This window comes from Carcharhinus amblyrhynchos, chromosome 29, assembly GCF_965287045.1.
Source record: "Carcharhinus amblyrhynchos chromosome 29, sCarAmb.v2.hapA, whole genome shotgun sequence".
In the NCBI taxonomy this organism is placed as follows: domain Eukaryota; kingdom Metazoa; phylum Chordata; class Chondrichthyes; order Carcharhiniformes; family Carcharhinidae; genus Carcharhinus; species Carcharhinus amblyrhynchos.
In genome coordinates this window covers 12389117-12403540 of record NC_137352.1, presented here as the reverse complement: position 1 = coordinate 12403540, position 14424 = coordinate 12389117, and the positions used below count along the sequence as shown (strand labels likewise).

General features: G+C 41.6%; 1 protein-coding gene across 2 annotated transcripts in view; it reads right to left on the bottom strand.

The window, feature by feature from the left end:
* dlat (dihydrolipoamide S-acetyltransferase (E2 component of pyruvate dehydrogenase complex)) overlaps window positions 1–14424 on the bottom strand; it is a 34577-nt gene that overhangs the window by 504 nt on the left and 19649 nt on the right. Inside the window, exons 6-13 of one of the 2 annotated variants that reach the window (XM_080214823.1) lie at window positions 12644–12825; window positions 11439–11583; window positions 10564–10631; window positions 7294–7374; window positions 7070–7177; window positions 3522–3640; window positions 1488–1650; window positions 116–252 (exon numbers count right to left, since the gene is read on the bottom strand). In XM_080214823.1, the coding sequence (XP_080070949.1) occupies window positions 116–252; window positions 1488–1650; window positions 3522–3640; window positions 7070–7177; window positions 7294–7374; window positions 10564–10631; window positions 11439–11583; window positions 12644–12825 (1003 nt within the window). The remainder of the gene's footprint in view (window positions 1–115; window positions 253–1487; window positions 1651–3521; window positions 3641–7069; window positions 7178–7293; window positions 7375–10563; window positions 10632–11438; window positions 11584–12643; window positions 12826–14424) is intronic. The other variant, XM_080214824.1, reaches the window with a different exon arrangement.

Here is a 14424-nt window from a genome sequence, read left to right as displayed (position 1 = left end):
ACAATGCACAATTATTGCTCATGCTTTATACTTGTTCAAGATGACCACAACTTAACATTCATTTCACAAGAATAATATACTAAATGTTAGGAAAATAATTGTAGAAATCGTTTACCCCCTCTCATTATCAGCAGGAAGCAGTCTTTGTTCTGTTCCACCAACAGCTAGAATGCATGCTTGCGGTGGGTTGATAATGGCTGAAAAGTTCTTTATACCATACATTCCTAGGTTGGATATTGTAAATGTTCCACCCTAATGTGAAGAATAAAAATAATGATATTTTTTCTTAAGTGCGACTATTGACATTGCCAATTTTAAGGAACTGCAGTAACATTCAAGGTAGGAGCTGGAGGAGGCCATTTGGCTCTTCGAGCCTGCTTCACTATTCGTCACGATCATGGCTGATCATCGAACTCAACAACTTAATCCTGCTTTTTCCCCAGAACCCATAATCCCGTTCGCCCCAAGTGCTACATCTAATCACCTTTTGAATACATTCAATGTTTTAGCATCAATTACTTCCTGTGGTACTGAATTCCACAGGCTCACCACTCTGGAAGAAATGTCTCCTCATCCTCATCTCTGTCCTAAATGGTCTACCCCAAATCCTCAGACTGTGAACCCTGGTTCTGGACTCCCCCCACCATCAGGAACATCCATCTGCATTACTGATGAGAGAATCACAGAATTCCTACAGTGCAAAATGAGGCCATTCAGCCCATCGAGCCTGCACCAACAACAATCCAACCCAGGTATATTCCCGTAACTCCACACATTTACTCTACTAATTCCCCTGACAGAGGAGCAATTTAGCAGGGCCAATAAACTCTAACCCACACATCTTTGGTGTGTAGGTGGAAACCACAGATCCCGGAGAAGCATGCAGACATGAGAACGTACAAACTCCACACAGGCAGTCATCCAAGGCCGGAATTGAACCTGGGTTCCTGGCACTGTAAAGCAGCAGTGCTAACCACTGTGGTTAGCCCCTATGTTTTACATTTGTATCTATACTGATATACAATATTTTTCTGATCATAGTTCACCTTGTTCAAGAGCAAGAAAACCTCTCAAAGGTTCTTTTTCACTGAAGGACAAGCAATTATTTGGGATATGACACAGCCTCTGCGTAATTGAGGCATAACTTTCTCCTCTTCGCATCCCAGCTCCCTTGAGGTGAAGGCCTACACTCCACTAGCTTTTTAATTACCTTTTCCACTTGTTCACTAGATTCTAGTGATGTGTATGCTTGACCCAAAAGCACTTTGCTCTTCCAGAGTTCCCAGTCTTGCCATTAAGAAAATATCCCAATGTGTCCATATTTAACTTAATTGGCTACAGTTTGACTTAAACCTTCACATTTATGCTTTCAATTCCTCCACATACTCAAATACTCTACCATATTTATTTCCATATACCACAATGAGGGGGACTGAAAGCATACAGACAGATGCACTGGATTCTTCTTTACAAATATTAATTCTTACCTGAAATTCATGGGGCTGGAGTTTTCCTCCACGAGCCTTTTCAGCTAAGGATTTCACATCAGTATTGATGGAGACCAGTCCTTTGATATGTGCATTAAACACTATGGGAGTAATCAGACCAGCAGGAGTATTCACAGCCACACTAACATCCACAACATGGTTTCTGATGAGAAACATACATCAAGTTAGCCCACTTGATCCTTTTCGCCAGATAACTTCCAGTCAATGAGAATTTCTTCCTGCGTAATCCAATTGCAGATATGTGGAACAAGTCGCTACATGTTAATCATAAGAACTAGGAGCAGGAGTGGGCAATTCAGCCCCTCAAGCCTGCTCCACCATTTAACATGATCATGGCCTATCTCATTTCATTCCACTTTCCTGCCCTTCAAACCCTTCAAAATCTGTCCACCTCTTCCTTAAATTTATGCAATGTCCCAGCATCCACCACTCTGGGGTTGTGAATTCCACAGACGCATGACTGTTTTGAGAGAAGCGATTTCTCCTCATGTGTTTTAAATCGGCCACCCCTTATCCTAAAACTATGACTTCTTGTTCTAGATTGCCTTGAGAGGAAACATCGGCTCCACATCTACTTTGTCAATCCCCCTGATCATCTTGTACATCTCAATTAGATTTCCTCTCATTCTTCTAAACTCCACGGAATATAGGCCTAATCTGCCCAATCTTTCTTAAGTCAAATCCCTCATCTCTGGAATCATGCTGGTTAACCTCCTCTGTAAAAAGTCTGACAACACCAGGTTTTAGTCCAACCTATTTATTTGATAATATACTCACAACCTTTCGGGGTTACCCCCTTCCTCAGGTGAATGGAGAGTTCTGGCCTCAGACAGAGCATAAAACCTGGTGTTGTCAGACTTTTTACTGTGTTTACGCCAGTCCAACGCCGGCATACCCACATCATAACCTCCTCTGAACAGCCTCTAATACAACTACTTTCCTCCTCAAGTAAGGGGATCAAAGCTGTACACAATATTCTAAATATGGTCCCACTAATGCTTTATACAGTAGCAGCAACACTTCACTACTTTTATATTCTATTCCTTTAACAATAAATGCCAAGATTGCATCAATGTATATTAATTAATGATGATACAACTTGATGGATTATGCACACAGAGGAATAAAAAATCTTTGATAGCAGTGGTTTAAAACAAGTGTGCTGTTTCTATTACCTGTGTTCAAATACAAGTCAGACTGATAAGATAAATTCACCTTCCCTCTCTACTGTATACTGGATGGAAGGTTGTATGTGGATTGCATTGAGGCACTTGCAAGCCAATTCTTAATGAACACACGGCCACAGTGCAGCCAGTTCAGAGTTCAGCACAATTTGCCATTTAATAGGTAGTCCCAGTCAGAAATCGAACAATTCCCACATGTTGCTTTTCCCAAGTCTGGAACATTGTTTAACAAAGAGAACGCATCATACCACTAGCTGCTGAACAGAAGAACATAAAAGGCACTCCAGGTCAAATTCTGCTTGATGATTTTGTGCCAGTCTGGCAGGTGCTTCTAAAGTTTTCACCACCCTGCCTAATTGGTTGCATTGCAAAGGCTTAAACCGAGCTATGTCCTTGTGAATGAGACAGAAGTCACAGCCATAATCATTTAGCTATGGTTTTAAGTGTTTTCAAATTGACAGATTGATAACATTTCTAATTATCCTCACTTTGTAGAAGCCATGAATATTAATAGCATGTGTCTCATCCATTGTCTTTGCCAATTTGCAGGTCACAGATAGGAACGTGTATAGCAAACACTGCTGCTCCAATAGGTTTAGGCCCTAATTATTATTCCCCAAATTCAACTTTAGTATCTAATTTTTGCCACTCTGAAATTCCACATCACGTGATAGGAAGGGTACATTTCTAAATAAAAATTAAAAATGTTCACACTAGTGATAAGTTACATATAACTTCACAGGCTGGTAAAACATTTTAAACAAAGGCACCTTGCATCAAATAATACTAATATCTTTTAGAAATTTGAACTTGCAGACTGATTACTCACTGCCTAATAACTGTGTCCAGCCAAGAGGAATTTGCTTCAGGGACCTTTAAGCATGCCAAAGCTGAAGCCTTTATGATAAAATCATTCACTGACAGCTTGATGTTTTCAGATTTGATTTCCTGTAAATGGAAGAGTCACAATTATTAATAACCTCCCAGGGGTGACCTGTCACTTTTCAAGTTAAGAATCATAGATTCCCGACAGTGCAGAAGAACACCTATCAGCATCACTTTTACACTTGCTTCAGATTTTTGATTGTAACTAAGCAGCAATTGTCTCATCACTAACAAACCAATAAGAGTCTGGATAATGTTTCCTAACTGCACAAAGATCTGTGTTGGCATTAGAACAGTGGGTGAGGATTAAAAAGACTACAATGAGATTTAGATGAGGGAATATGCCCAACAGCAGATGACACTTTTACACAAATATTCTGGTGCGCACGTGTATAGAGGATTAATATCAAGCATGTACACGCAACACAGGGCTCTGAATTAATTTGTTGAGTGGGAAAGACTTTGCACGTGTTATGGTGCATGATATAAAGATTCACAATCAGTGCCACAAGACTACAGGAAAAGTACTGGAATGTATCGTTATAATGAGGTAAAAAGTCTGACAACACCAGGTTTTAGTCCAACTGATTTATTTGATAGTAAACTCACTAGCTTCCGAGGGGATTCCCTCCTCTTCAGGTGAATGGAGAGTTCTGGCCTCAGACAGAGCATATAAAGCACAGACAGTTTACAGATTACTGATTAGAATGCGAATCTTTACACCTAACCTGCTGTTCAAGTCCTAAAGCAGCTGACAATGTGTGTGGAAGCAGCACTAATCACAGGTTAAAGAGATGTGTATTGTCTCCAGACAGTACAGTAAGTGAGGTTTTGCAAACCCAGGCAAGTCACGGGGGTTACAGATAGTGCGACATGAACCCAAGATCCCTGTTGAGACCGTCCTCGTGTGTGTGGAACTTGGCTATCAGTCTCTGCTCAGCGACTCTGCGCTGTCGTGTGTCGCGAAGGCCGTCTTGGAGAATGCTTACCCGAAGGTCAGAAGCTGAATGCCCGTGACCACTGAAGTGTTCGCCAACAGGAAGGGAACAGTCTTGCCTGGTGACTGTCGAGCGATGTTCATTCATCCGTTGTCGTAGCGTCTGCATGGTCTCCCCAATGTACCATGCTTCGGGACATCCTTTCTTGCAACGTATCAGGTAGACAATGTTGGCCGAGTTGCAAGAGTATTTACCGTGTACCTGGTGGATGGTATTCTCACGTGTGATGATGGTATCCACGTCAATGATCCGGCATGTCTTGCAGAGGTTGCTGTGGCAAGGTTGTGTGGTATTGTGGTCACTGCCACAGCAACCTCTGCAAGATATGCCGGATCATCGACGTGGATACCATCATCACACGTGAGAATACCATCCACCAGGTACACGGTAAATACTCTTGCAACTCGGCCAACATTGTCTACCTGATACGTTGCAAGAAAGGATGTCCCGAAGCATGGTACATTGGGGAGACCATGCAGACGCTACGACAATGGATGAATGAACATCGCTCGACAGTCACCAGGCAAGACTGTTCCCTTCCTGTTGGCGAACACTTCAGTGGTCACGGGCATTCAGCCTCTGACCTTCGGGTAAGCATTCTCCAAGACGGCCTTCACGACACACGACAGCGCAGAGTCGCTGAGCAGAGACTGATAGCCAAGTTCCGCACACACGAGGACGGTCTCAACAGGGATCTTGGGTTCATGTTGCACTATCTGTAACCCCTGTGACTTGCCTGGGTTTGCAAAACCTCACTTACTATACTGTCTGGAGACAATACACATCTCTTTAACCTGTGATTAGTGCTCCTTCCACACACATTGTCAGCCACTTTAGGACTTGAACAGCAGGTTAGGTGTAAAGATTCACATTCTAATCAGTAATCTGTAAACTGTCTGTGCTTTATATGCTCTGTCTGAGGCCAGAACTCTCCATTCACCTGAAGAGGGAATCCCCTCGAAAGCTAGTGAGTTTACTATCAAATAAATCAGTCGGACTAAAACCTGGTGTTGTCAGACTTTTTACTGTGTTTACCCCAGTCCAACGCCGGCATATCCACATCATCGTTATAATGATCCAAACATGTAACAAAAAGCACAATAATGTCTTTCACAATAATTTTATTAGCTTTTATCTAGAATAGTGCTCCTTTCTCATTAACCTAGACAGTAGGTGATAGGGGTCCTGGAAAAAATCCAGAGGAAACCCACAAACATAATATCTAGCTTAAATCTCCTAACTATACTATGTTTAAATATGGGTCATTTTTATTTCTAGAAACGTTGATGGACATAGTTAAAGTATCAATATGACTACACTCTCCATGTGAACCAACCACGTGAACAAAACAGGTAGAAGATAGCAGGCATGTATATGAGTTATGATAATCATAGAAGCAGATAGCAGATTTTTCACCTTTCACAGGTCAGCAATCTTAGAGAATCACAGAATTCCCACAGTGCAGAAGGACGCCAATCGGCCCATTGAGTCTGCACTGACTCTCTGTATTTGCAGCCTCCTGCAATTTGCAACCTCTGGTGAGAGTTGCAAATTCATATGCAGTGTGCTGAAAACATTGAAGAGAGAGCTGGATGAGTTTGTGACTGAGGACATTTTCATTGCATACAAAAAGCATTGGGTCACATGCCCCAGAGTCACTGTGGTCTCCCACAATGAATTTTAATCAAGTCATAGAGAAATTCCTGAACCGGGCCAGGGTTCTTCTTTTTGCCTCTCCTGGGAAATTACAAAGTTGTTAGTGAGTGACAGCACCGGAGGAAAGAGATGAAGAGGTCATGATGTTATTGTAAGGGACAGCTTTGACTGATGTTTCTATTTTTTGTTCGGACCAAAGGCAGATTACGAGACTTAGTATCTGCTGTACTGGCAAGTTTAAATTATTCACTACTTTATGTAATAAAACAATCCGTATGTTGAAAGTGAACACCAGCACCACATAATAAGAAACAGATCGAATATCCCACTTGTGGTAATCATGATTTTAGTTACACTGTAGAAGGAAGTGAGGAAGGCAGCAACAATTGGTATTTCAACCTTTCCTTCAGACTGCAATGTTGGCAATGGCCTGAGCAGGACATCATTTTCTCTCTCCTTTACCCCTATCTCTCACTTATAAATGACAGGCTATTATGGCTAGGAGCAATTTAAAGTTTATTTACTAGTGTCGCAAGTAGGCTTACATTAACAGTGCACTATGAAAATCCCCTAGTTGCCACACTCTGGCACCTGTTTGGGTAAATTGAGAGATAATTTAGCACAGCCAATGCACCTAACCAGCTTGTCTTTTGGATTGTCGGAGGAAATTGGAGCACCCAGAGGAAACAGATATGGGGAGGATTGGCAGACTCCGATGACCCAAGCCAGAATTGAATCCGGATCCCTGATGCTGTGAGGCAGCAGCTAACCACTGTGCCACCCACATTAGTAAGAAAACTAAGAATGAACACACTCCAAAAATATTTACACTACATACCTCATTCAACTGTTTCCTAAGCTCCAGAATCCTATCCATGTTGACATCTATAGATAGGTAATAATGAGGGATGGTCTGCTTGGACTGTATAAGACGCTGAGCTATAACCTAATGGTAAAATATAAATGAAGGAGTTAGTGAATGGGAAACCAAAGGAGAGACATTTGTCTCTGGTGCGTCCATCTAGCTTTCTAATCAATCAGTATTCATCAACAGTATCTTGCCTTCCGTATATTGGAAAGAGGGATATCTGTGAATGTTCCTGGAGGTAGAGGTGCTACAGCAGGAGCAGATGGAGTTGGAGTCTAAAACAAAAACAGGCAAATCAGAGTTAAGCACGTTAAAGCAATGCACACTAGAAAAGGTGGCTTTAATTTATACAATAATTCATATGCATTACATGTCACACTTTGATTCTGTTTTTTGAATTAATTCCTGAAAAAATTCAGCCAATGGAAAGCTTATTCCATTGTCTCTAAGCAGGTTACAAAATTCTTTCTCCATTCTACACCTTGCCTGCTTCTGATCACTCATTTCTATGCATAACACTTGCCTCATATCCTACCACTCACTGAGCAACTTCATGGGAAATGAGTCAGTAGCATTTATAATACAAGTTGGTAGGGGCATCTATAAATTGTATTCATTCTTGGGATGTGAGCATTGCTAACAAGACCAATATTTCTTGCCTATCTCTTACTGCCGTCAAGTGTTGATGAGCTCCCTTCTTGAACTGCTGTCATCTGTATGGTGTGGGTATACCCACAATGCTATTGTAGTGGTTTGATGCAACAGTTGGGTTGTACTATTCCAGAGGGCAGTTAAGGAGCAACAACATTGCTTTGGGTCTGGAGTTACATGTAGGTCAGACTGGGTTAGGATGGCAAATTTCCTTTCCTGAAGGATATTAACAACCAGATGGATTTTTATAAGAATCGGTAGTTTCATGACCATCATTAATTAGATCAGTATTTTGTTCCAGATTTACCCATTAGTTAAATTCCACAAGCTGTTCTGGTGGGATTTGAACTTGTGTCTTGCCAGGATTCGTCCAGGTTGCTGGATTACGACGTCAGTGACACTACCACTATGCTGTCGTCCCACTTTCAACATTATTCAACTCCTATTAGAATTTACTGCAAGAATGCTAAATTTCATAGCTACAAAGGAGTAGGCAACTTGGCCCCTTGAGCCTGATCTGACATTTAGTATCATGACTAATCTGACTTTGACCTTTACTTCCCTGTTTAGCTCCCGCTCCCCCATACCCTTGACTCCCTTATCGATCAAGAATCTAACTCAGCCTTAAAAAAATCCAATGGCCCTGCCTTAACCATTCTCTGAGAAAAAGTTCCTCAGAATAATGACCCTACTGAGAAAAAAAATTCCCTTCATCTCTGTCCTAAATGAGAAAGCTCTTGGTGTCTAGTTATTATCTCTCCATCAAAGGAGAGATCCTTTCAATATCCACCCTTTCAAGTCCCCTCAGGATTTAAGATATTTCATTAAGGTCACCTCTTAATCTTTTAAAGTCCAATTGATACAGGCTTCTCCTCATAAGACTACCCCTTCATTTGAGGAAGTCAAGTGAATCTTCTCTGCACTCTTCTAATGCAATTATATCCTTAAGTACAGAGACCAAAACAGTACACAGTATTCCAAGTGTGATCTCACCAATACCCTATACAACTCCAGCAAAACGTCTCTAATTTTATATTCTATTCCCTTTCCCATAAACAACAACAATTCTGCATATTATCATTCCTGTGACTCATGAAGCTGGACACCTAGATCCCTTTGTACTGGGAAGTTCTGCACATTTCCTCAGAAGGGACTCTTCAAAATTGCAGATATGAAAATACACCAAAACTTTCTCCAAACTATAAGTTAAAGAAAAGGTTTAATAAAGAAACATCATTACTCCAAACTTGGGGCCGCACCCTGGGCTTCCCACAATTCTACACAGGTTCCTATTTATAGTGAGTCAGCTGACTATTACATCACTAATTGGTTCTATGGTTTACTGGGTCAGCTGACCTTGCATCTTGTTCCCATTGGTCACATTACATCCAATAAAGTTGTCACATTGCATTCCTATTCTTTCCACATTTTACATTTGCCCACATTATACTCCATCTGCCAATGTTTTACATACTCACACAGCCCGTCAATATCCCTTTGCGGACTACTTACGTGCTCTTCCTAATTACTCTCTTACGTATCTTTGCCTAAATCAACAACTTTAACAACCATACATCTGGTTCTTTCGTTCAAGTCATTAAAATGATTGTAGATAGTTGAGGCTTCAGCACTAATGCATGTCACTCCACTCCCTACATTTTATCAACCTGACAATGACCACTTCATGCCTGTTTCCTGTTGGCTAACCAAGCTAACTTTGGCAGAAGTTAGTTACCAATATTTTTTTCTCGTGGTTACAGTTAGCTACCATAACACCATCATCAATAGAATTCACGAGTTGAAGGTCAAAGCACCTTATCTCTCCCTTTGTGCAGTCTTTAATATTTTAACAATGATGCCTCGAAAGTTACAGTTACTCCCTGACCATTCTAAACAACGTTAAGATTTTTAAAATGCCATTTTTGTATTTGAATGTAAAATATTGTTTAAATTTCTCTAGCTGACATAGATAGGATTGCTTTTCTGGAATCAGTCAATAACCAAACACTAGGCAATTTAATATCCATTTATCCACAGCACAAAGATCGACTCACCAGAACAGAATAGGAAATGAGAGAATTGTACAATTCCAAAATTCCCTCCCCAGTTCTCCCTCACATCAGGCATGATCTCACTAAATGACAGAGCAGACTAGAGGGGTGAAAATGACTTACTTCCCTTCCCATTTAATCATGAGCTCTCAGAAATTGAGTCCAATGTGTACTTACTACTCTGAAATGAGAATCATTGGGGACTGCAATAACAAATTATCTCACAGCTCCTCTACCTTGCGATGTGAAATCAGTTTACTCTTCTGTGACAGATTCATGAATCACAGAATCCCTACAGTACAGGAGGCCATTTGGCCCATCAAATCTGCACTGACCACAAAACCACCCAGGCCCTATTTCTGTAACTCCACACATTTACCCTGTTAATCCTGCTGACCTAGGGTCAATTTAGCAAGGCACATCTTTGGACTGCGGGAGGAACCGGAGCAGCGGAGGAAACCCACACCGACACGGGGAGAAAGTGCAAACTCCACACAGACAGTGATCCGAAGCCGGAATAGAACCTGGGTTCCCAGCACAGTGATGCAACAGTGCTAATCACTGTGCTGCGTCTCTGTATTCAGTACAGAGTATTCAAGTCTTAACTGCACAGTTCCACAATGTGAATTATACTGAGCAATCTTCTAGCAGATTTCTACCAACAATTACTGCAGCCAGTAAAATATTTTATGCCTATACAGTATCAGACCTGCATATCAGTAGATTTTAATCTTAATTAAGAGCCATTGTAAACAAACTTACTGGGGCTACCTTCGAAGGCACAAACGAGTCAACGTCTTTTTTCCTGATTTGACCATCTGGTCCAGTACCTAAGTCAAAAAAAAAACCATCAACTTCAGAGCGCAAACATCAAGTGATGGCTGGCAATGTTTTATATGCCAAAGATGACTGAATTTTTCTTCATCCTTAATTTTAAATGTGATGCAATATATTCAACTGTGCATTACTACTGCAAAAGCATAGCCCGCTACCACTTTTCCTAGTTATGTTCTAAAATGATGAGTAGTATTGAAGCAACAAAGACTAGTTTATTTTAAAGAAGGAGCCATGTTAAAATGTTTATGCTTGCAAAAATAAAGATACATCTCAAATGTGCCAAAAACACCTCACATAGAATTAACTGCTTTGAAGTACAGCGACTCTTGTGCAGCCAGGTACAGTGGACATGTTACACACAGGGAGGTACAAACCAGGTGGTACAAACAGCAAACGAAATGAATTCATTTTGGGAATATTAGCCAAGGACTGAGGACTGCTGACTGAATCGCTGGGGGGAGCTCCCCATGTTTCTGTGAAGTGTGCCGCAGAATCCTTTATTTCCACATGAACAGGCAGTTGCAACCTTGGCTCAACATCTTAACCGTGAGGTTGAACTTTGACAGCACAGTACAGCACCTCAGTGCAGCAGGATGCAGGCCAAATTCAGGAGGGTCCTGAACCTACTACAAACATCTGATTTTGGGACAAAACTCCTACCAACTCAGTCAAGCAATCAAAAAAATGCCCTTGGGATAAACAATCTGCTGTGATCATTAAATAGTTTTAACATTTTCAAACACACCAACCCCATAGCAGTTAAATGAAAGTAGCTGCATTTCAATTTTAATGCAACTTACCTTTGATTTGTGCGAGGTCAATTCCCTTGTCAGCTGCCAATTTTTTCGCCAAAGGGCTTGCAAATACTCGACCTTTGGGATCTCTAGCCTTGACTGGTGGAGACACAGTTGATGCTGCCACAGGCTGTTGTGCAAGGGGTGCAGCCTACAACAAATTTCAGAAGTCTGATTGAGCAAATTATATAATCACCCCTTTAAACAAAAGACTTACTGGTAGCGGGTTACTACATGGCTCATTCAGGAAAAATACCTATGGAATCAGCTGAAATCTCCATTTTTCCCCAGTTAAATTTATGAATACACCATTTGTTTTTGATGCTCTATTATTAACCTCGATCCAAAACATAAAGGGCAAATTTCAAGTAGGAAACTCCTCCAGCTATAATAAATGCCCATTCCATTGGAACAGAAAATCATTAATACAAGATGTTAAATAATGGAGGCATGTCACTTTGACTCACTAATACAAGAAAGACTGCATCCAGATTTGAAACAGTAACAAAAATTATTTGAAATGCTGTACTGGTAAGCTCAGCAAACTTACGCATCCAGTAGCTAAGCCATACAATCAAGAAGAACAAACTAAGAACAGTACAGCACAGGGACAGGCCCTTCAACCCTCCAAGCCTGCACCGATCACTTTGTCCTATCCAGACCAACCACATATATCCCTCTATCCCCCATTTGTTCATATGCCTATCAAGATAAGTCTTAAATGTCGCTAACGTAACTGCCTCACCAACCTCACTTGGCAATGCATTCCAGGCCCCCACCACTCTATAAAAAAAAAACTTTCCCTGCACATCTGCACTGAACCTTTCCCCCCATTTCTTGAACTTGTGCCCCCTTGTAACCCTTGGACTACTGCACTGGTCTCAGCAGGCATTTGAGTTGTTGAAATTGGTTTTAATACCCTGGCCAGAGAAAGGCTAAACTAATCTGGATTTACACTGTTGATCCCAGACCAACAATCCCTGCCCACACTGGCTATCCAATTCACCTGTGGTGTAAAAGCCTGGCAGATGCAGTCAAGATTCACACACGAACAGCAAGCACTTAAACAAACCAATGTCAATGCCTAGTGGGTACCAATGACTGAACGTGGATTTTTGAAGTTGTGGGGGGGAGGGACACCGATATCTTCAGAAGATTTGAAGCACCAAGTGGTACTCCTGTAGATTTGTAGGTATAATATGATCTCTTACTGGAGGTGGTGGTGGAGGTTGTGGCTTAATATCAGCAACTCCAGTTTCCACATAATCGGCAAATGCTGGAATGTCCGACTCCTTCTCTACAATAATGCACAGTGAAGTCCCAAGAGGAACATCCCGTGTACCTTCAGCAATTAGAATCTTGGCCAGATAACCTTCTTCCATTATTTCAAAACCTAAGAGAAACACAATGGATTGTCCATCATACAGAATGTAATAAATCTTATTCCAGCTGACTTTTTACTGAGGTGTCACCCTTGTTGGTCAATTGGTCTTAGGGCATTCTAATCACACCAAACTTAGAAAACAAAGAAAATCTCTCAATTAATTTTCTGAAAACACCATGAACTAATTTGATCACATTTTTGTCATAAATATTTTGAACACAATTTTGAAAATGTTTAAACATTTTCATTAAATAATGTCAGTATCAATAACCACATCATGTTACAATTTTGTTTAATATCATAGGTTACCCTACACTAAGCCTTCCTCAATCTTTACACTGTCCATAGAACTATAAAATCCCTACAATGCAGAAGGAGGCCGTTTGGCCCATCGAGACTGCACCAACAACAATCTCGCCAGGGCCTATCCTCATAACCCCACACATTTACCCTATATTCCCCCTGACAACCCCCAACACTAAGGAGCAATTTACCATGACCAATCAACTAGCCCACACATTTTTGGACTGTGGGAGGAAATTGGAGCAAACCCAGAGACATCTAAGCCAGCAACTGAACATGGGTCCCTGACACTGTGAGGTAGCAGTGCTAACCATCGTGCCACCATGCCACAGAGCACAGAGACAAGTCAAATCTCCCAATTATAGCCACATCCATAAATATACAATATAACTTTTAAAAAATTCATTTGTGGGACATGAATACCGCTGGCAGGCCAGCATTTATTGTCCATCCCTAGTTATCTTTGGAAGGCAGTTCTGAGTCATATGTACAAAGAACAAAGAACAACACAGCACGGGAAACAGGCCCTTCGGCCCAACGAGCCCACGCCGCCATTTTAAAGTTGAGTGCCCTCCTCTACCCATTATCTTTGTCTACACCTATTGGGGAAGATTGAGGGAAGACTAATTTAGGGACAATTTGTTACACCAATCAGCCTAAGAGCACGTTTTTGGGATGTGGGAGGAAACCCACGCAATCCCAGGGAGAATGTGCAAACTCCCGCAGACACCGGCCCAAATCCAAGTATCTGCACAGCAAACAGTGATAGTCACTGAGCTGTCATGCTGCCCGTCAGATGGTCCAGTTTAAGCGTATACTAACGACGTGAAGCACTAGGCAACTCTCGAAGCAACATCCAAGAGCAGCCCTCGCACGACCCACCGCATGTATGCCTCTTGTTGGTCAACAAGGCGGACCGAATGTCCTGTGAAGTAAAAGAAAAGACATCAATAAACGTGCAAAACTTAGACATTTATGGAAACCCCAGAAATAAAGCAAGTGAGCCATGAAATATGTTGGAAGGTCCATAGGAATCAATTGATTCCCAGGGACGTCCCAAAGCTCTTGATCTCTATTTAGAAAAGTCTCCTGTATCCCTCCATTTGTAGTCCACTCATGTGCCTGTCTAAGTAAGCCTTAAACAACCCTAGCGTGCCTGCCTTCTCCACCCCACTTGGCAGTGCATTCCAGGCCCCCACCACCCAGTGTGTGAAAAACCTCCCTCTAACATCCGAATTATACCTCGCCCCCCTCACCCTAAGCCCGTGGCCCCTCGTAATTATTGTATCCAACCTAGGAAAAAGC